Source organism: Anabrus simplex, chromosome 2 (assembly GCF_040414725.1).
Source record: "Anabrus simplex isolate iqAnaSimp1 chromosome 2, ASM4041472v1, whole genome shotgun sequence".
NCBI lineage: Eukaryota > Metazoa > Arthropoda > Insecta > Orthoptera > Tettigoniidae > Anabrus > Anabrus simplex.
Genome location: NC_090266.1, coordinates 903,244,959 through 903,266,196, shown reverse-complemented (window position 1 = coordinate 903,266,196; position 21,238 = coordinate 903,244,959). Strand labels below are relative to the sequence as shown.

The 21,238-nt window shown below is 39.7% G+C and overlaps 1 protein-coding gene across 3 annotated transcripts in view; it reads right to left on the bottom strand.

Annotated features, from left to right (window-relative positions):
* The window catches only part of LOC136864543 (F-box only protein 22), a 477,522-nt gene extending 467,763 nt beyond the window's left edge, over positions 1-9,759 (bottom strand). For 2 of the 3 annotated variants that reach the window (XM_067141655.2, XM_067141657.2), the window contains exon 1: positions 9,686-9,759. In XM_067141655.2, the coding sequence (XP_066997756.2) occupies positions 9,686-9,708 (23 nt within the window). In that variant the 5' untranslated portion in view covers positions 9,709-9,759. The other variant, XM_067141656.2, reaches the window with a different exon arrangement.
* Positions 9,760-21,238: the final 11,479 nt, after the last annotated feature.

Here is a 21,238-nt window from a genome sequence, read left to right as displayed (position 1 = left end):
GTGCAAGTTGTGGCTCGGCTATCGTCTGTGTGTGTGTAAATCTGTAATTGTAGTGCTTAGTTAATAAATCTTAGAAATAGGTTGCTACCAGGTTCTGTACGCATTTATGTACTTATTTACCCCGCCAACACGTTACAATAACAAAACCTTGAAGTTTTGAAAGTGTCATGGCATGTGCCAGATCTATCTGCTACGTGAATATATTAAGTTCAGAAAGAGTGAAATTCAGCTATATTTTAGCCCAAGGGTTCAGAAATTTTCTCTGAATTGAGGAGCCAGCCCTAAGTTTAAGAGACCAACCTAATACCTACAAATAATTTAGCTGTGCTACTGTATTACTTTATCTAATCTTAATATCTAAACCATCCACTAATATTAAAGAGCTATAGCAGGACTATGACCTGTAAATTCTAGTATCAGTTTTGTTTTACAAAATTCAGAAAATACAGAACATAGACTTACAAATCTTACAGAATAATTGCCTAATTATTGCATAGTTGTTTGTGGCCATGGATCTCCATTGTAATCTTGCTAATAAAAAACCACTGGTCCACAGACCCTGCAGGAATAAATTGACTTACTGCAGGTACATTCATATTACATATCATCAAATCACACAAAATGTTTGTTTCTAATAACAATCTGAATCTGACTTGTACAAAGTTCATCTGAATAAATCCTCGCCCACACGATAGTGTGGAGAGTGGAAGACCACACCTAATAGATAGTAGCTGTCCCAGGATAGGAAATTGTCGCTGCTTGCAAGTTTAAACAGTTCGAACAATTTTTTTCCTCTTGCAAAAATTTTGAACTCATAACACTCACTTTGTACGGTATGCATTTGCAGTTCCCATTGATCTCACATTTTGCAAGTTGCTTCCTGAAATGTTCTGTCAACATAGAGATGTCATCAACACCATAATTTTCCAGATCAGTTTGCCATGAAAGGGTATGAGATAAAGTTGTGGATTTCTGTACAGCTCCTTGCACCAAAAATCTTCCCTTCAATTGTCTGACACTATGGATGATCAGATTTTCTTTCTGCAAATCAACAGCAGAACTAGCAGCAGGTACAACCCCCTTCAGTTGTATGTCTTGGAAAATGCCACTAATGAAGGTATCTTCATTTGGGCCAGGGGTAGTTTTGAGTGATTCAAGTGATTCTATTGTACTTTTTACATGTAGTTTAATAGTGCTGAGAAATAGCCGTTTCCTCTGAAATAGGTGAGACAAATACTTCATGATTTCTAAAATAGAATCCAGAAAAAGTGCAACATACAAACAAATTTACAATCAGTGAGTTTTTTCTCAGTAGAAGTTTTGCCACAGCAACTGCTTTATCTTTATTTACATTTACATTTTCCAAGAGCACAATAACATTTCCGATCAGTCACTAGAGCTGATAAACATGACGATGATGATGGCGATGCTTGTTGTTTAAAGGGGCCTAACATCTAAGGTCATCGACCCCTAATGGTACAAAATGGACGGCATGAGATGATAATTAAAACATTAAAATGTATCCACTGACTAGAGTTTAAAATAAATGGTGATGAAAACTGATCAAATGAAATGTTGTATGGCTTTTAGTGCCGGGATATCCCACGAAGGTTTCGGCTCGCCAGGTGCAGGTCTTTCTATTTGACACCCGTAGGCGACCTGCGCGTCGTAATGAGGTTGAAATGATGATGAAGACAACACACACACCCAGCCCCCGTGCAAATGGAATTAACCAATTAAGGTTAAAATTCCCGACCCGACCGGGAATCGAACCCGGGACCCTCTGAACCGAAGGCCAGTACGCTGACCGTTCAGCCAACGAGTCGGACATGAAAAATGATGAGATTAAAACAATCAGTGGATCTAATTCACAATGCCTTATCTATATACATAAAATAAGAGTTTTGTCTGTACATTACTCAGAATTTGAAAAGAATGGTATTTCTGTACTGATCATGTCCACAGTAACAAGGAAATGCACTTTTTACTTTTCCATAATTTCTGTCTGTCTGTATGTATGTACACGCATCACTAGGAAACGGCTAAACAGAACTTAATGAAAATCTGAATGCAAAGTAGGAAAATAAGTCACTACAATCTAGGCCATAAATAATTTTATTCACGCTGAGTGAAATGGTAGTTTAGTGGAAGGCTTAAAACTTAATTTTCAAATATTTTTGTTATCAGTGGTCCTATCTTAATAAAAATTGGTATACAAAGTCGGGGAACAAGACGCTACAATCTAGCTATAAATAATTTTAATCATGCCAGTGAAATGGTAGTTTAGGAGAAGGCCTAAAACTTAATTCTTAAATATTTACATTATTAGTGGTCCTATCTCATTGAAAATTGGTACGCAAAGTCGGAGAATAAGCCATTACAATCTCTGCTATACATAATTTAATTGGCACTGAATGAAATGGCAGTTTAATGGAAGGCATAAAATTTAATTCTCAAATATTTATATTATTAGTGGTCATATTGATAAATACTACATAACCAAAGTTATATAGAATTAAATTTCCGACCATTTATACCATACATTTTTACCGTACCGGCTATGATAACACAGATATTCATAAATTTGTATTTTTGTTGCCAAGTCGATATCAACGACGAGCCACGCGAAAATGGGTTAACAGAATTTAATGAAAATTGGTATATAGAGTCGGGGAATAAGAAACTACAGTCTAAGCAATAAACAATTTCATTCACCCTGGATGAAATTGTAGTTTAGGGGAAGGCGCCTAAAATGTAATTTTTAAACATGTTATTGATTCTATCTAAAAGTACTACATAACAAAAGTTATAGAGAATACAATTTCCGGTCATTTATGTTTTATTCCGTTTTACGTACCTACTATAATTTCAGAGTGGGAAGAAAACTAAATGTGAAGGCCTACAATATTGAAAGCGCATAACATTGATCAACAATAACATTACATTGATCTTTGTTTGTTGTGATGTTCTTTGTCTCTTATGCTGCCTCACAACTCCGATAGATGGGATTACTGCTGCGTACCGAGTATAATAGCCTGACTGAATATTGGAGGGAAACAGTCGGGGAGTTATAAAACTTTCTTCTTTAGCATGCCATTCCTCTGGTTCATACATTTTCTGATACAGCTGGTACGTAACACACTGGTTCATCGTAGGATTCCAGCTATTCGATCTCTACTCTGATGCGCTGTTTTGAATAAGCAGTGGGCATACTTAAGGCAGAAGCTCACTTAGTAGGATAGTAGTAGTAGTATGGCCTGGTCTAGAATAACAATTAGGGCTATTCCAAATTATAGCACCACAATTCACTAAATAACTCAAAACTCAACCCTGAAAAGAGCCGTTTCTTAACAAAAGCTTCTTCCTTTTCATTTTTATTAAATTCTACATTCATTTTATCCCAAATTAGCAGTGAAGAGGAGGTTTCTCCTCTGGCTTGGAGGAAAAATTTGCCTCCAAGTCAGATAGATTTTTCCACTGCCAGTGTAGTGAATTGATACTTTCAGACTCATCGGGGTACTCCTAGGAAACAGATTAGAAAAAGGCATAGTTTTTGCCTTGGGAGTTGCCACTATTCGACCCCCTCCCTGCAGAAAAGGTACGAAGTGTTCACGGCAGCCTGCGGCCTGGTCATTCCAGCTTTGGAACTTTGGACTGTTAGATCGGCAGCTTAGTCCTGTTCGTTAAAAGTGAGAAAATGTGTGGTTTTTCATTTGATCAAATATTTCATATGAAAGCACTGCTTTTGATCGCTCCATTCCTACTGACGTCATTGTAATGTATGTTCATTTCAGTTGGGAAAACCACTAAGACAGCCTTTTTGAGGATGTAAAAAGGCAGGTGGAGAGTCGGTGTCTACCATTATAATGAAAGCTCCCCAACCTGATTGTGACTGATGGTATGCAAGCGGGTCTACCATTACAGTGAAAATTCCTTAACTCAGTCTTCATAAGAGAAAAGATGTTTGGTGACTTCTCCGTCGCGTTTCTAGGGTAAGGTTAAGAGCTATGCAATTTCATACAATCTTGCTCACAACGTGTACACTTCCTAACCTAGAATTCTGTATACAATGTAGAATTCCGTAGCGAAGCACGGGTACATCAGCTAGTATTCTAATAAAAGTATAGAAAATAGAGGTGATAATGGAATAAGGCATTGCCTGGAAATACAGATATATACATATTTCATGTCAGAAATTAAAATACGCAAACACAAACTAAAATAGAGTCAAAGGCATAAAAGTGCAGTTAACACAAATACACAAAGACAAAGTACATTATTAAACGCGATAAAAAAGACCACAATCCCTCATAAAACGGATGACGAGGCCTGCTGACTGCTCTGTCGTGAACGACGGCTCGCGACGCACCTTCCGCGTATTAACAAGAGAGCGAACGGATTCGAATCTGCGACCTCCAGGGTAGAAAGCCTGTGATTTGAAAAGTAGCAGGCATATGAGTGCATGTATATATGAAGGGAAATTACAGGAGAATTTGTGTTTGTTCATAACTCATAATTCATAAATGATGGTAACAATAATAATAATAATAATAATAATAAGAGAAATAACAGAATATTTCAAAGAAGGATTTACAACATTCGATGTTGCTTTGGAGCTCGTAAGCCAAGAGTTTTGTGTCTCAATATTGTGAAACATTGTGTAAGATAAATGCGCACTTCTTTTGGGTTGGAAATATACAGAGTCACGTGTAAGAGTCGTAGAAACAGTTTCCAATGTGTTCTGGAACAATGTGTGTAATGCAACGTGACTGGGTGGTTCCATGTGAAAGAACCAATCAGAGAACAGTGTAGTCATGATGTGAACTAGTGACTTGTGATGGTGGTATGTGAATCAGTACGATTATTCGAGAAAGAATAGAAAGAGACTATATAACTTGGTAACTGTTAAACAAAAGGGCGTTTTGACTCACGACAATCGAAGAAGGCTTTTGAACTAGCAGACCTCGAAGGAGGCTTTTCGGCTGTAGAGGGGAGAACTCTTGGAGTGCTGGTAGACTTTGAGTAGAGCCGCAAGTACGCAGTAAAGCAATAGTAAGTAAGAGGGATATTACGTTCAGAAAGTAAGTGTGATTTGCCAGCAAGTAATCACAAGGGTTTACTACACCAATTATCAAAGTAGGTGTTGGAAGTTAATTGTATAAACCAGAAGCTCAGTCTCATTTGGGAAAGTATCACTTTGTCATGTAAAACAACGGGCTCCAGGGATTGCTACTCAGAAACAGAAGAGAAGAAAGAAGAACGAAGACTTCAGCTGTACAAGGATCAACTATACCCGTAGTTAAGTATTTAACCAATGAATATATATTATATGTATTCTTGTGTGTAAATGGAAAAAGACTCCAGGACTCTTAGCAAGATTTGAAAGAGATTGAAAGGGTAATTGGTGTCAGAGATTTTGTGTTGTATGTACTATTGTATATATTGATGTGTGAATATTCTGGGTTTTTAGAATATAATTAATTCTTAAACTTTGCCAATCTGACTATACACTCCCAGAACTCCGAACCCAAGTCCTCAGCCTGTTGTACATCCCTTAGGGTCACGACAGCTCATCATTGCACAGGATGAGGAAGATGGTACTCAGGAGTTTTAGGCTACGGGGCAGGCCGACCAGATCCACGCACTATGTAAGGATGTGTACCATGGTAAGATGATCGCCGCAAGTACACACCGGAGGGCGTTCTCCTTTCAATAGATGGGAGTGCGTCAGGCCGATCCAAAGACGACATAATACCACTGCTTCCCTCCGAGTACCCCGAAGGGAAGTCCTCCATACCTTCGTTGTACCTTTTATCGCTCTCAGCTTATTTGGAATAGTGGCCTGCCAATCCATCTCCCAAAGGGACATAACCAGATGTCTCAGCTGAGAGCGAATATCACTTGCTGGAACCTTGTAAGGCAACGGGGGCAGTGTTACTGCCTCCTCGGCAGCCTTATCTGCTAACCCGTTTCCCTCTACACCCATGTGGCTTGGGAGCCACAGAAACAATGTGAGTCTGGTGCCAGCATCCGAACATCCGGCCAGCAGGTCCTGGATCCGCTGCACCAGAGGGTGCTGAGGAAAACAGGTATCAACAGCCTGTAGCGAGCTCAAGGAGTCAGTACACAGAAAAGGTGACAACGCTCATTGGACAGTGCATACCGCAGAACTTCACAAATGGCATAGAGCACCTCTGTGTACACACTACAAGTTTCCGGGAAAGCAAAACGAAACCTATCAGTGTCGACTACGAACACACAGTCCACTTTCGTGTCTGTTATCGAGCCGTGCGTTTAAACGATGACTGAACCTGGATATCGGCCAACAACGGACAGGAAGAGCCTCTGATAAATTGAAGGGTCCATTTTTCCCTTTGGGCCAGTGTGCAGATCCAGGATTACTTCAGGTCGTCGTACTACCCATGGAGGTACACCACTTGGTTGTCTGACAAGGCAAGGAACCGAAGGTACGTGAAACAATCTGTGACTGCTATCCAAGCGTATTCCAACCGGCCGCGTCGCTGGAGGATAAGCAGCGTACAGCCAAAGGTTTCCACTGTTGAATACGCAAAGATAACTTGGGTGAAGTGGCATCTGTTCCAAATTTGCAGGATACGGTAGAAGCATTTGCTGGCGCCTCAGGTGTAAAGGCGGCACACCAGATTCAGCGAGCAGGCTAGCAACGGGCCTTGTACGAAAAGCTCCCGTCGCCAACATAACTCTGCTGTGGTGGATGCTGTTCAGCTTTGCAAGGACGCTTGGTATCGCTTAGCCATATGCTGTACTGCAGTAGTCTAGCCGGGATAAAATATGTGCCCTATAGAATCCTAGGAGCACGTGCAGTCAGCACCCCAATTAGTGCTGCTAAGAAACTTCAAGATATTCAACTTCTTAGTGCATTGCACTTTTAACTGCCGCACGTGTGGCTCCCACGATAATTTGCTATCGAAAAGGAGCCCAAGAAATCGGTAAGTGCCAACAACGGGAAGAACGACATTTCCTAAATAAAGCTCAGGTTGTGGGTGAAGAGTGCGGAGCTGACAAAAGTGGACAATAGAGGACTTTGCGGTGGAATACCGAAAGCCATGTTCTAAGACCCACTGTTCCACTCTCCTAATTGCTTGTTGTAATTGTCGCTCTGCGACTGACATATTAGGCCTATGTGAGCTAACATGGAGAGCAAAATCATCCACATATAGCAACGGTGTGACTGCTAAACCAGCAGCAGCGACAATACCGTTTATGGCAATCACAAACAGAGTGACACCAAGGACCGATCCATGTGGGGCTCTATTTTCTTGAACGTGGTATTGCGAGTATGCCCTCCCAACTCGGACACGGAATAGACGGATGGACAAAAAATTCACAATAAATACCGGCAAGTTACCTCGGAATCTCCACTGATGCAGAACTGAAAGGATACCATATCGCCACGTGGTTTCATAGGCCTTTTCTAAGTCAAAGAAAACAGCCACCAAATGCCGTTTGCAGAGAACGACGACACATCTCTCTCCCACGAAGCTTTCTTACTTTGGCGAATAAGAACACACGCCTTAGCGCAGAGTTTTTTAAATGTTACCAAGTTGGCCACAATAGGTTGCCTACGATAAAGTTTATGAGCGTGACGACGTTCTTTGATAGCTGCTGCAATTTCTTCATTCCACCAAGGAATGAGTTTTTTGGCGAGGACTCCCTCAGAAGGAGGGAATGTACTCATCAGCAGCAGCAAGGATAACTTGTGTTATATAAGGTCTATCGCCGTCTATAGTCCGCCTGGTCTCGTCGTTAAAGATAGCGAGTGATCTGAAATTTGGCCAATCAGCATGTATGCAACAAAAGCCCTGTGACATACGACGTGACTTTGCTGAACAAGCTTAAAACCACGCCATGATCTTGTCAAAAATAAATAACCAATGGACCAAAGAGAAGATATATATATATGCACAGGACCATCGATGTATATCCATAAACAAGAGAATTTGCACCGATAGTTGATAGTCACTATGCATAATGCAGCTGGGCCTTATTTGTTACAGCAGCAGAGCTCTTGGTGGAAGAATTTGAGATCTAAAATTTCGAACCATGATACTACTTGTAATTAGTACCACCATGGGTCTCTTATACTTGCACGTAGTACCACTATGTTAGGTACACAGTAGGTTCGTGATTAGTAGCAATAGTGTGTGTTGGCGGCTTTTACAGTACCTGTGTTTCGTACCTCAATATGAGCAACACCATGGGATTAGCCTATGCTTAGTACCCACTCTGTGAGGAACACCACGGGATAGTGTGGTTCCCTGTGTTTAGTCCACTCATGTGAGGAACGCCATAGGTTTGCATTGCCCGTAAGTAGCGCCGCAGTGTGCGAAACACCGTAAGTCTGTGTTACCTGTGCGAATTTCACTACCTGTGCATAGTACCATACTGTGTGAAATACTGCGAGTCTACGGTACTTTACTAACAGGCGCGCAAAGCGGTTAGGAGTACCAACATGGCATGACCGGAGAACGTCATAACAAGTTACACAAAGCAGGCAACTTAGTTGCGGCTAGTGACAAGCCCATTGGTCTAAAACGTGTTCAGAAATCTCGGACGTCAAGTCGCCGCAGCGACTGTATTTTTGCTACTGGCACCTAAGTTTTGGCCTCCTGAAAAATTCTGTTGTCAGGTTTTCATTCTTTCTTTCTTCTCCTACCCATCAGTATGCTACATGATAAGCAGACCAATAATCTGTCACTACCCAAAAGCAATAAGGTAACATATACACACCTATGCCATGTGATACTGTAATCGAATCAATAATCTGTCACTCACTAGAACCTAACCAAGGTATACCAATTACAATAAAAATAAACACACAGAAACCTAAAAATCCTATGCATATCTCAGTGGGATTGTGCACATACGGTGCAATATGTATCTAGAATAACTTAGCTGCCAACTTGTATCTTCTACATCTGGAGTACTTTTTCAAAAGTATTGTTAAGTATTTATCCTTCATGAGCAAGAATCCACAAGCACACACTGACCAAGAGTTCCACAGTACTCGCATTGCAAACAATGACATCACTTCCCATGACAATTTTTTCTCTCTAAAACATTAGTACCAGCAAAATGAATGTGATCTAGGTGAGTTTCCTCTAGTGACACCTAGGTCAATATTAACAAATCAATATCTTGACTGCATCAACTTCAAAATACAATCCCAAGTATTGACAGATTGATACAAAATATTATAAAATAAAGGTCTCCCAATTCCGGGCAAATTCTAAAAGTAAGCAAATGGTTCCACAACGCATCAAAGAATTAGCTGATGAAATTTTACGAAAAGACCCCCTTTGTATATGAAGATCCCAATCGTAACAGATTGCTGTAACAAAATCACAAATCAATCTTCTTACAACTGCAAGCAGAAAAACAATTACACTTTCAACGTCCATGGTATTTCAACTGATATTCGTACATGACGAAAATTGTCCTATGGATAAACCAATAAAATGCATTCGTAATATATTCAGATGATGTCCTTAATATAATTTGTAATTCTACGCTGATATACCCTACCGGCACCCCAAGTCCATCGAGTAACTTCAATACATCTGATTATCTTGTTGCAGACAAGTTCATGCGAAATCGCCATCTAATTCAAAATGTTTACACAGCCATTTATGGTTTAAAACCTCACCGAAAAAGGCCTGATCTGGACATTATAACCAATTGCTCCAAGACATAAACTCATCAAACAACACAGTCGTCCCGGGTTGACAACTACAAGTGTGTTTTGTTACACAACATGAAGGGTTGCCAACGTACATACAAATCTTGTAACATACACTATAGAAAATTCACGATGTATCACGAGGCATTGATTGCCAGCGCGCCTAGGGCAACGAACTTAAACTGAGTGTAGTTGTGATGTGATACCGATCATTAGATGTGCGAAAAATTTGTTCTCGGATTTACGTTAAGAAGAAGATTTTCGTGAAAATTTAATTTATCCACTGACAAAACATTTCGGAATTACAATCATACAAGCACTGAACTGTCTTTGGTAAGGTTTGTGCTGTTTATGGCTGCAGTAACTCCGAACTTGTTCAGCTATCGAAATCTTTCTTCTAATTTGTTCGAGAAAAACAAACAATGTACGTAAATTCCAACAATGCAAAATATTAGTGTACACATCACATTATGTTTAACATTTAGCTGACAACATGTATTCTTATCTTAAATTATTTTACATAATAAGTTATTCTAGATACATATTGGACCTTTCGCGCACAATCCCACTGTGATATGCGTAGGGCGTTAAGGTTTGTGTATGTGTATTTTTATTGTAATTGATATACCTTGGTTTCATTGGCCTAAAAGTTGCATTCATAGCTTAGATTTTAATTTGTTGTTTTCTTTCGTTGTAGGTGTGACCAGTGAGCTATCAAATGTAGGAGAAGTGATTTAGATGGCATTTACTACAAAGAAAGACCTGCCTACTTAAATAGCACATACAGGATATGTTCAGATCACTTCCAATCCTCGGCTGTGTAGTCATCGGTAAGTTATGAGGTTAAACTGATCTTGTGTATAAAACGTTTAACTGCGCTTTACTGCTTCAAATAGAGAAAATTATTATTGCATACATACGGTTATGTCTTTCTGCAAGCCTTTGTGAGTATAATAATAATAATAATAATAATAATAATAATAATAATAATAATAATAATAATAATAATAATAATAATAATAATAATAACCGTGCCCGGTCAGCTTACAAGGGGGTCTGGTTCTGAAATAAGTAGGAGCTAGGCATAACCCTGCGTAAGACACTGGGGTGGGGGCCCTCAACCCCGACACGGAGCGTCCCATATGGCTGATAGGGGAAGCTCCTGTAGATATGCAGGACAGATGTGAATAAGGCTTAGCCAAATAAGCACCCGCGGATCACCTGAGGTAAACAGAGAAATTGTCAACGGCCTCGACGGCACGGCAGAAGAGGACATATCCCAATGGCAGAGAGGGCGGAAGAACCGAATCAAATCCACTTCGCGTCTGACTTGTAGCAAGCCGCAAGTGGTCAGCGTCTGATCACCCGAGGTGCTGCTGTAAATATGCTCCAGGAACTAACAATCCCTGTTCCTACACCACTAGCGAAAGCTAGAAGATTGCTTACAAGCAGACATGACTCGTACAAGTAAAGACAAAATTACCCCAGGTGGACAATCCACCCACTCCAAAGTGGCAACTAAGCATTCGGATTCTGGGGAGCTTGGGCAAATACGAGAGAGCAAGTCGGAGTGCTCTGATAAACTTCCACGAAAGACTCACACTTTCATTGGCACATTCAACATTCAGACACTGATTCAAACAAGAAAACTGCACAATCTCACAACAGACCTTACAAAGCAGAAAATCCAAATACTGGCCCTACAAGAAACACGCTTCACCGATTCAGAAACGATGGATTACAATAATTATAGGGTCTTCAAAAGTGGAACAAACAAGAAAATTGGTAAAGGAGCAGCATTGTTAGGAATGGCCTTCTGTGTAGACAAAAAAGTTTTGGATTCAGTAATAGAGGTGAAACCCATCAACAATAGGCTTATGACCTTACGAATCAGGCATACAAACAAAAAATACACATTTATTAATGTGCATGCACCAACAAATGGAGACAATAAAAAGGAGCCTGAAAAAACAGAAAGATTCTGGGAAGAACTTGAAACAGAAATGGCCAAAATCCCTAAAAATGATGTGAAAATTCTACTCGGTGATTTCAATGCACAGCTTGGCAGGGAGTACAAATACAGGAGGACAGTGGGAGACAATCCAGCCCACAGATTCACCAATAAAAATGGCACACGCCTCATTGAGTTATGCCAACAAAATAACCTCAAAATTATGTCAACACCACTCCGGAAGAATCCCAAAAAGCAAAAAACTTGGCGATCACCCATCCATCTTTTAGGAGAATTTCAGATTGATCATGTGGCAATATCATATGATTACCAAAAGGAAATTCATGATGTGCAAGTGCGCAGAGGTGCTAACATCGATTCGGATCATTATTTAAGCAGAATCAAAATTAAATTCACACCCAAAGGGAAATTCAACAGGAAAACATCGGTGATTCCAAAATTTGATCTACACAAAATCAAGGACTCCAAAATTTCAGAAGAATGGGAAAAACGACCTGCAGAGAGCTGGGAGAATTTCCAGACTAAAATCATCGAAACGGCGAAGGACCTAATCCCTCTTCGCAAGAAACCAAAACATCCTTGGTGGAATCAAGAATGTGAGACCGCACCAGAAGAAAGGAAAAAGGCATTTCAAAACTACAATTGTAACAAATCAGAAGAAACACAGAAGAAATTCTTCGAAGTTCGCAAGCATGTATCCAACATTTTAAGACAAAATAAACGGAAATACGTCAATGTCCAACTGAAGTCAATTGAAGACAACTTCAAAAATTACAACACATGATGCTTGTTGTTTAAAGGGGCCTAACATCGAGGTCATCGGCCCAAATTACAACACACACGATTTCTACAAGACCTTTGCGAACCAAATTAAAGGATATTCCCCACAGAACCTTTACTTTCGGAAGTAAGATTGTAAACTAGCCTTGACAAATAAGGAAAACTGCCAAGAATTAGCTACATATTATTCACAGCTTTTAAATTGTCCAGAACCCAAAAAGAGATTCCCGAAAGTACAGCCAGAAATCATACCGGAAAATTCGTCACCACCAACTCAAGAAGAAATTTATTCACATATCAAGAAACTTAAAGACAACAAAGCATCAGGGAAGACGGAATTGTAGCTGAACTTCTGAAAAATTTAGGCCCAAATTCACTCAGAGAAATTACACAAATAATCCAAAACATTTGGCAAACCGAAAAGCTCCCGGATGACTGGGAGATTGCACTAATCCATCCACTACATAAAAAAGGCAGCAAGTTAGACGTAAACAATTACAGAGGAATCTCACTTGTATCAGTCACATACAAAATACTATCAGCCTGTCTCTTGCATAGAACACAACAACAATTAGAACCCAAATTATCAGAATTTCAAGCAGGATTCAGACAAAACAAGTCATGCCCAGAGCAAATTTTCAACCTCAAAACCATACTTAAACTACGAGCCCTCAGACAAAAGCCTACAGTATGCACATTTGTAGATTTCAAAAAGGCATATGATTCGATAGACAGACCCTCACTATTCCAAATTCTAGAAGAGAGAGGACTAGATCCCAAAACACTAGAACACATAAAACAAACACTAACGAGCACAAAATCTAAAGTGATATTTATGGGAGAAATTTCAGAACCCTTCGACATTCAGACAGGTGTGAGACAAAGTGATGGACTCTCTCCTATTCTGTTCAACGTCGTCCTAGACAAGGTTATGGAAGAATGGGAGAAGGAAATCAAGAAACGTGAATCTTGGAAACCGATCCGATTGGGCTTTCCCAAAAACAACCTCCACGTAACATACCTCGCATTTGCGGACGATCTGGCGATTTTAACCGAAGATGAGGAGACTGCCATCAAGCAGCTTGAGATACTTAAGGAATGTGAAGAAAAAGTGGGACTACAGATTTCATTTGAGAAAACTAAATTCTTCTGTTCAAAGACAGATATCACGAGCCTGAGAACAAAATACGGTAAAATCGACCGGGTCTCGTACTGTAAATACCTCGGAGAATTCATCGAACCGGCAGGCCTTGAGAAGATCTCACAGCAAAACCGTCTCCAAAAAGTCAAGAAGGCATTAGCGTTAGTTCAAGACATCTACAACAAAAAATGCATGTCAAGACAGACCAAAATTCGGCATTACAACACAGTCATAAAACCAACAGTCCTTTACGCAAGTGAAACATCGTCACTTAACAGTAAACAAGAATTAGAAGAAATAAAAAAGCAAGAGAGGAAGATCTTCAGGAAAATCCTAGGAGCAAAATATACCCAAGATGGTTACAGGCTACAATCAATCAAAACAACAGAAAAAGTTTCAAACATTGAAATTGACATTAAGAAAAGACGAATGCAATTCTTTGGACACCTCACAAGATTACCAGAAAATCGACTGTCAAAAAGAATATTAAATTATGTTAGCTCACTTAAGAAATCAACACCTTGGCTGGACGAACTTCGAAAGGACCTCAAAAACTCAAACATATTGCAACAGACATTTTAGAAAGAGACACCTTCAGACACAAAGTCAACAAGTGGGAAGTTACAGCAGAGCAACCAAAGCAAAAACAGTGCAGACCGAAATGGTCGGAAGAACGTAAACAAGCCTTCTCAGAGAGAATGAAAGCCTATTGGAAGAACAAGAAGAACCCAAAGAAAGCTTGATTGAGTTGTTTGCTTAACGTCTTCCATTATTTGGAGAATACGCTAATAATAATAATAATAATAATAATAATAATAATAATAATAATAATAATAATAATAATAATAATAATAATATTAATAATAATAATAATTTAATATTTTATTGCAGTCAATGGTCACAAGGTTCAATTAAATTACAGTTCATAAATCCCTTAGGTGACACCAGAATAATATGAGCATAATTTGAACAAGAATATTTTGCACATGACACTATAGTATCTCTGCACATGCTTATAAGGGTGTTTAGGGGTTGTAGTAACGATGTAAAGGAGAGGCTATATAAGTCTCTGGTAACACCCCAGATAGAGTATGGTTCCAGTGTATGGGACCCTTACCAGGATTACTTGATTCAAGACCTGGAAAGAAATCCAAAGAAAAGTAGCTTGATTTGTTCTGGGTGATATTCGACAAAAGAATAGCGTTATAAAAATGTTGCAAAGTTTGGCTGGAAAGATTTGGCAGAAAGGAGACGAGCTGCTCGACTAAGTGGTATGTTTCGAACTGCCAGTGGAGAGATGGCATGTAGTGACATTAGTAGACGAATAAGTTTGAGTGGTGTATTTAAAATTAAGAAAGATCACAATATGAAGATAAAGTTGGCATTCAAGAGGACAAATTGGGGCAAATATTCGTTTATAGGAAGGGGAGTTAGGGATTGGAATAACTTGCCAAGGGAGATGTTCACTAAATTTCCAATGAATCATTATTTTATATAATAAATGCACCAATCTTAATATTTAACTACTAACAATGCGGAGTAAATACTAGTTGCAGCAGAAACATGCCAACGATACTTTTCTCTGAGGACAGATAAGAGTGCGATAACTATCACAAGCTCTACCGCATGGAGCGGTCGATTCATTGAAGCAGAATACTGCCTTATTTACACATAGTCCTATTGAGGACCTCTCCCCAAACGGGTCCTAGCAGCCAAAGCGCAAAACAGGACATGATTCGGAAAATGTTAGAGATGCCCACTCCTTCGTGTCTCGAGACTCAGGACGTCGTAATAGTCCACTCAGAGTTTGCCCGTGGTTCTTTAACTAGGGGGTGACAACAGTAACCCAAACCATGAACCACAAAAATTAATAATATAATATTGAATCTTGGGCTGTTACACAATTAGTATGAAATTGAATGGTATTTCACAGCAGTTTACGTATTCTTGAAATTTACATGTTGTATTATTATAGCCTACCAGTTTTGCATTTCATAGTAAAAGACCATGGGTTTATTGAAAAATATAATTAATATAAAGTATAATTAATATGAATATTAACTCATATTTTAGGGTAAAGTCCAATTCTGTGCCAGCAAATCTTCCCAGCAGCGCGTGAAAGGCGTTTTTAGATCAAGAAGGAGGGAATCCACGCAAGAGGAAGAGCGAATAAGAAAAAGAGAAGAAGAATTGGAACGTAATGGAAAAATCTCTATCCACCAGCACTACTCAGGTGCAGCCAACACTCTGTCTTCTTCGTAAAAGGTGTCCTAAACGTATTAATAACGAAGTTAATCTCAATATAATTAAGCAAACTTAGCGTGTCTCAAAAAACTATCTGCAGAACTATCTGCACATATCACCAAAGTGAAGGGCGAGATGGACAGATTAGAGAAAAGTACGGTGGAAACAATGACTTAAGTACGTACTTAATAAAGTACTTTGGTAATTCCAGCTCATACTCAAAAGAATTTTTTACGAGTCAAGTGAAAATCTTTCATCGTAAGAGCACACGAACGCGATTCACTGACAGCGCTCCCCACTCATTAAAATAAGTCAGTAACAATTTTAAAAGGCATGATTTAATGTGCGAAGACGGAAGGGTTTCTTGGAACCATATTGTAGAATGTTATAAAAAAATAGTGCCATGAAACCTCGATTAGCTCCAAGATTAACCAGGAAATTTATTCATCTCCCTCCATTTGGTCCGATGAGGGTATGTTTGGCTCTTCGTGTTTTCAGTCATTCTGTTAGTTGTGGAATTAAAACGCGTGTTGCTTATAATTCTTTGTATGCATGATGAAACGTTAGTTGCTGCTAAGTTCATTGAAGAAATGGACTCTTTATTTGATGTATTCAACTCGTCTCAAAATCATTCCGCAAAGGAATTCCGCTGCGCTATACATGATGAACGCAAACATTTTGAATATTTAAATGAATTATCACAATTCTTGGAAAGTATCGCTGTAATGAATAGTCAACCCAAATGAAGGAGATGAAGGACTTAAAACATTTTTATAAAAGAAGAAATTAGAGGGGTAAATGACAAGTTTAGTGGAGATAGAACATGAGGTAGGGTGTTTTTAAAAAGCCGGTGTTGGTACTGGAAGATAAATTAACAGCAATGAAGAGAGAAGTGAGGCTAGCGAGGAACGAATCGGCAAGAAAAATGTGTTTGTGTATGGTGTACCAGGGGAAGAATTTGAATCAAAAGTGTTGTTAGTATTGAAAGTGGTGAACATAGTTTTGAATAAAATGAAGATGAACTTCTCTGAAGTGGATATAGATGATATATATAGAGTAGGAAGGAGCAAGGTACATAGGCCGGTGAAGATAACATTAATTTCAACCCTGATGGCCGATATAATTCTGAGGATTCCCGAAAATATGAAAGGATCGAACATTTATTTGAAAGCTGAGACAGAGAAAGAAGACAGGATACGGTCGGAGATCTTAAAACGGCACATGTGGCAGGCTAGAGCGTAGGGATTGCGAGCCAAGATAGTAAGGAGGTATTTGGTGACTTCAGGCAGAAATTGGACCCGATAGTGGGCACAGGAGGAACTGCTGAGGATGGAAAAATGTGAGGAGGAAATGAGTTGCAGAAATCGAGAGCAGGGTGTCATCATTGGGGAGAAGGAAGAGAGAAGATGGGAGTGTTGTGTCAGCGATCAAGTGGCGTGGATAGCAGAGACCTTGGTGAGTCAGAACAACGCAGGAATGAGTGAATCAACAAATATGACACTAAACCGAATTGAAGTGAGTTTAGATAGTGAAGAGGTGATGGGAGGAAAAATGAGTCAGGGTAGTAACTCAGCCTCCCCGAATAAGAGAAAAACTTGAAGAGAAATCAGGCGTTGAATAAGTGGAGATCGTTAAGTTTAAAAGATCTATGGGGAGGCAAAAGGGCTTTGGCACGGAAAAGGGGAAGGAGGGGGTTGAGAAAAAAGGAGGGAAGTGGAGACGGATGGTTTGGAGTCTCAAGGAAGAATTACGAGAAATAAGGGGGAACTGGTGAAACGCAGAAGCATAGAGAGGGAAGGGGAGGAAATAAATAACTATAGAGATGGTGATAGGGGTGTCGAATATTGATTGGTTGATGGGGAAGTTAGGGAATAGAGGAATTGTGGATTTAGTGAAAGATTTTGAGATAATTGCCCTTGTGTTTAGGGAAAGGGAACAGTTATAGAGTAGTTAACGTGTTAAGGAAAAAATAGGGAAGAAGTTTAGAAACGCAGGGGGCATAGTAGTTCTAATAAGAAATGAGGTAGCGGAATATTTGGAGATGTACAGAGTAGGGTAGAGGGGATAGTGTGGCTGAGAGTAACAATGGGGAAAAAGTCATCGGAAGCAATTTGTCTGGCCCTGCTTTATAAAAACCCGAGCAATTCAGTTCATGCAAATAAACATATCTTTGACGAACTGATTGAAGAAATAAACACAATTAAAGGGCTGTATGTAGAAGATGGGATGATTTTATTGGGGGATTGGATTGCGAGAGTGAGCAATAGTGTACTGGTGTACAGGAAAGAAGTAAAGTAAAGTAAAAGCAGGCGGGGGCTGCAAAGAAAGAGTAAGGATAATGGTGTAAAAAACTTATGGAGAAAGTTAATTAGAGTTATGTGCTATTTATTCTAAATGGGTGGATGAAGGGGGATAGTGTGGGAGATTTGACGAAAATTACAACAAATGGAGGGAGTGTATTGGACATATGAATAAGCTCAGAGATAGCGTTAAGGAGAATAATAATTTTGAGGTGTTAGATTGTGGGTTAACTGAAGATATGCCTATCAAAATAAAATTGAGAACTGTGGTTGCTGATGAGAAGGGCAAGCTGGAGGAAAGTAGGGAGATATATAGGAAAGGAGGATGGAAGTATGTCTGGTATGATAATGCGAAAGAGATATTGAGACGGGATTTGAAAGAGGAAGGAATATTAAGAATAGGAATTGAAAGGGCGGCAGAAGGAAATGACATGGATAGGGTACTAGAATTAATATAACTCCTTGTATCGAAGGTGGAGTAGAAAGTGAGAAGGGTAGAGAGAATAAAGAACAAAATGAATAGATGGTTTGATGAAGACCGCAGGAGAAAACGAGATATTGTAATGAGAGACCTAGTGAAGTTTAGGAAGGAGGGGGAGCAAGAAAAAAGGAAGGTATATGATAAATTGAGAAAGGAATGTCAGGAGGTATTGAATGAGAAGGAGAGAGGATGGAAGGAGGCGGAAGCTGAAGAAATAAATCGATATTGTAGAGAGAAGAAATTTGATAGGATATGGGAGTCTATAAACAAGCTTAGAAGAACGAAACCGGTGGATAGGGGATACAATAGGAGAAAACGTATGGGTAGGCATTTTAAAAGGCTTTTAGAAGGCGAGGGGAATTCGGATAGAGAAATAGACAAGTCATATGTAGGAAGGGAATTGGAAGTAGAAATTAAAAAATTGGATGAGAAGATAGCTAGTAATGAGAGTAATAAGGATTTCAAGACAAAAGGCAGCAGGAAGTCTGAACGATATTTCCAATAGTGTGTGGAAGGAGGTTGGGGCAAATGAACCTATGTTGAGGGAGATTGTAATTTTTTTAATAGGATGCTGGAAACGGGGTAATTTCCGAGGGGATGGAGGAAGGGGGTATTATGCCCAATTTATAAAAATAAAGGGGCTCTTAATGATCCTAACAACTATAGAGGAATTACAGTACACTCCTAGACGCGTTGTCGAAGGTGTCCACACGGGTTCTGGCGAATAGGGTAAAAAATTGTGCGGAAGAGTATGGGACGATATCTGAGTTTCAAAATGGATTTAGGAAAGGTAGCAACACAGTCAATAATGTTTGAGTTCTGGACACCTTGATTACAAAGTACGTGAGGACAGCAGGGCGTAAATTATATGTAGCAGCGATTGACATAGAAAAAGCCTTCGATACGGTCAGTAGGAAGGCTCCATTTATGAGATTAAGGGAGGTTGGAATGTCGAAGAACCTGAGGGGGCAATAGAAATAATACATGAGTAAGTGTTTGTGATGATTAAATTGCAGGGTGGAAGGATACGTAAGTGTTTTGATTCGAAGAGCGGGGTGAGGCGAGTGTGTAAGCTATCCCCGATATTATTTATATTACAAATAATATTTTAGAGGGCCATGGAGGAGAGAGACGGGGATGTCCTTGGATAGGGAAAATGGAGGTTCCATGGTAGCTATCCGCGGATGACCTATTGATTTTTGCTTTGAGGGCAAGTGGATTGCGAAAAGGGTTGGACAAGATAGTTGAGTATACTAGGAAGTGGTCTCTCAGAGTAAATGTAAGGAAGACTCAGATAATGGTCTGTAGGAAAAGGGGTGAAAGAATAAGGAAGTCTGGAGGCTATATCAGGAAGAAATTAGACCGGGGGAAAATTGAGTATCTAGGTGTAATAATTAGTAAGAATGGTTCTTGGAAAGAACAGTATAGGAGGGCTAAATTAAAGGGAAAATGAGCGCTTGCGGCTGTGGAGGTATTAGAAAAGAAATTCCCAGATATTCAATACAAAATTCAGAAAACGGTGTGTAAATCACTGGTAATGGGCAAAATGCTATTTGGGGTGGAATTATGGAGGATGGAGGAGGGCAGGGGTGAACTAAACCAGGTAGTGGCGAAACTTAGTAAGATCATGATGGACCTCCCGAACTGCACAGCCAATGCAGATGCCAGATTAGTGTGTAAAGAATCAATGGAAGTTGAAATACCTAAGAGGGTGTTCAAGTATTGGATTAGATTGGCGGAAGGAAACAGTGTGTTATTATTACAAGAAGCGTTTAGTTTTCAGAAAGGGATTACGAACGAAGGTTCCTGAGTGATTAAGTGCAAAAACAGGTTACAACAGACTGGATTGGGGGTATATGGAGATGTATGGGGGGAGGTAGAAATAAATGCGTTGGGAAAGGAGAAAGGGAAATTTCAACTCTCCAAAATCCACCTGAATAGTTGAGTAGGTACAGTGATATTTCCATGATACTCTTGAACATCTAATCACCTTAAAACTCACCAGAATTGATGGCGTACAATCCTCCCTATTTTATTTTAAAAAGGAGGTAATCCTATATTAATAAGGGAATAAAGAAAGGGGGAAAGAGAGAGCCTCTTTATTAGCATTAAATGAATTGGTGGAAGTAATAAACCCGAAAAATGAGTTCGAGAGTAGAAGGGATAAGAGAGGTTTATATTGGGTATTGGGAGTTCCGAGAATCAGGTGGTGGGTAGGAAGTGAGAATAAGGATAGATGTGTGTTATGTGGAGAGAGGTGGGCGGACCTGTAATTCCGAGCTTTGGAGGAGGTAAAGATTAAACTACTAAGTAAAATGACATCTCGGTTACGTAGAGAGTGTGAGAAAGGAACGAATATAGCGAAATTCTTAGATGTGGCTAGAGCTAGATTTCTAACGAAAATGAGAGAATAAGAGGTGTTGTTCAGATAAAGTGGTTCATGCTGAGAGGGGAAGGGGGAAGGCATTCTGCTCAGATGTATGGCAATCCGCCCTGAGCAGATGCGCGAAGGGTATCATGGTGACCATGATATCAGAAGAGGGGGCTGTAGTGTTAGGGGAATGGGGAGAGCACCTTACCCTGTGGAATGGTGATCCGCACG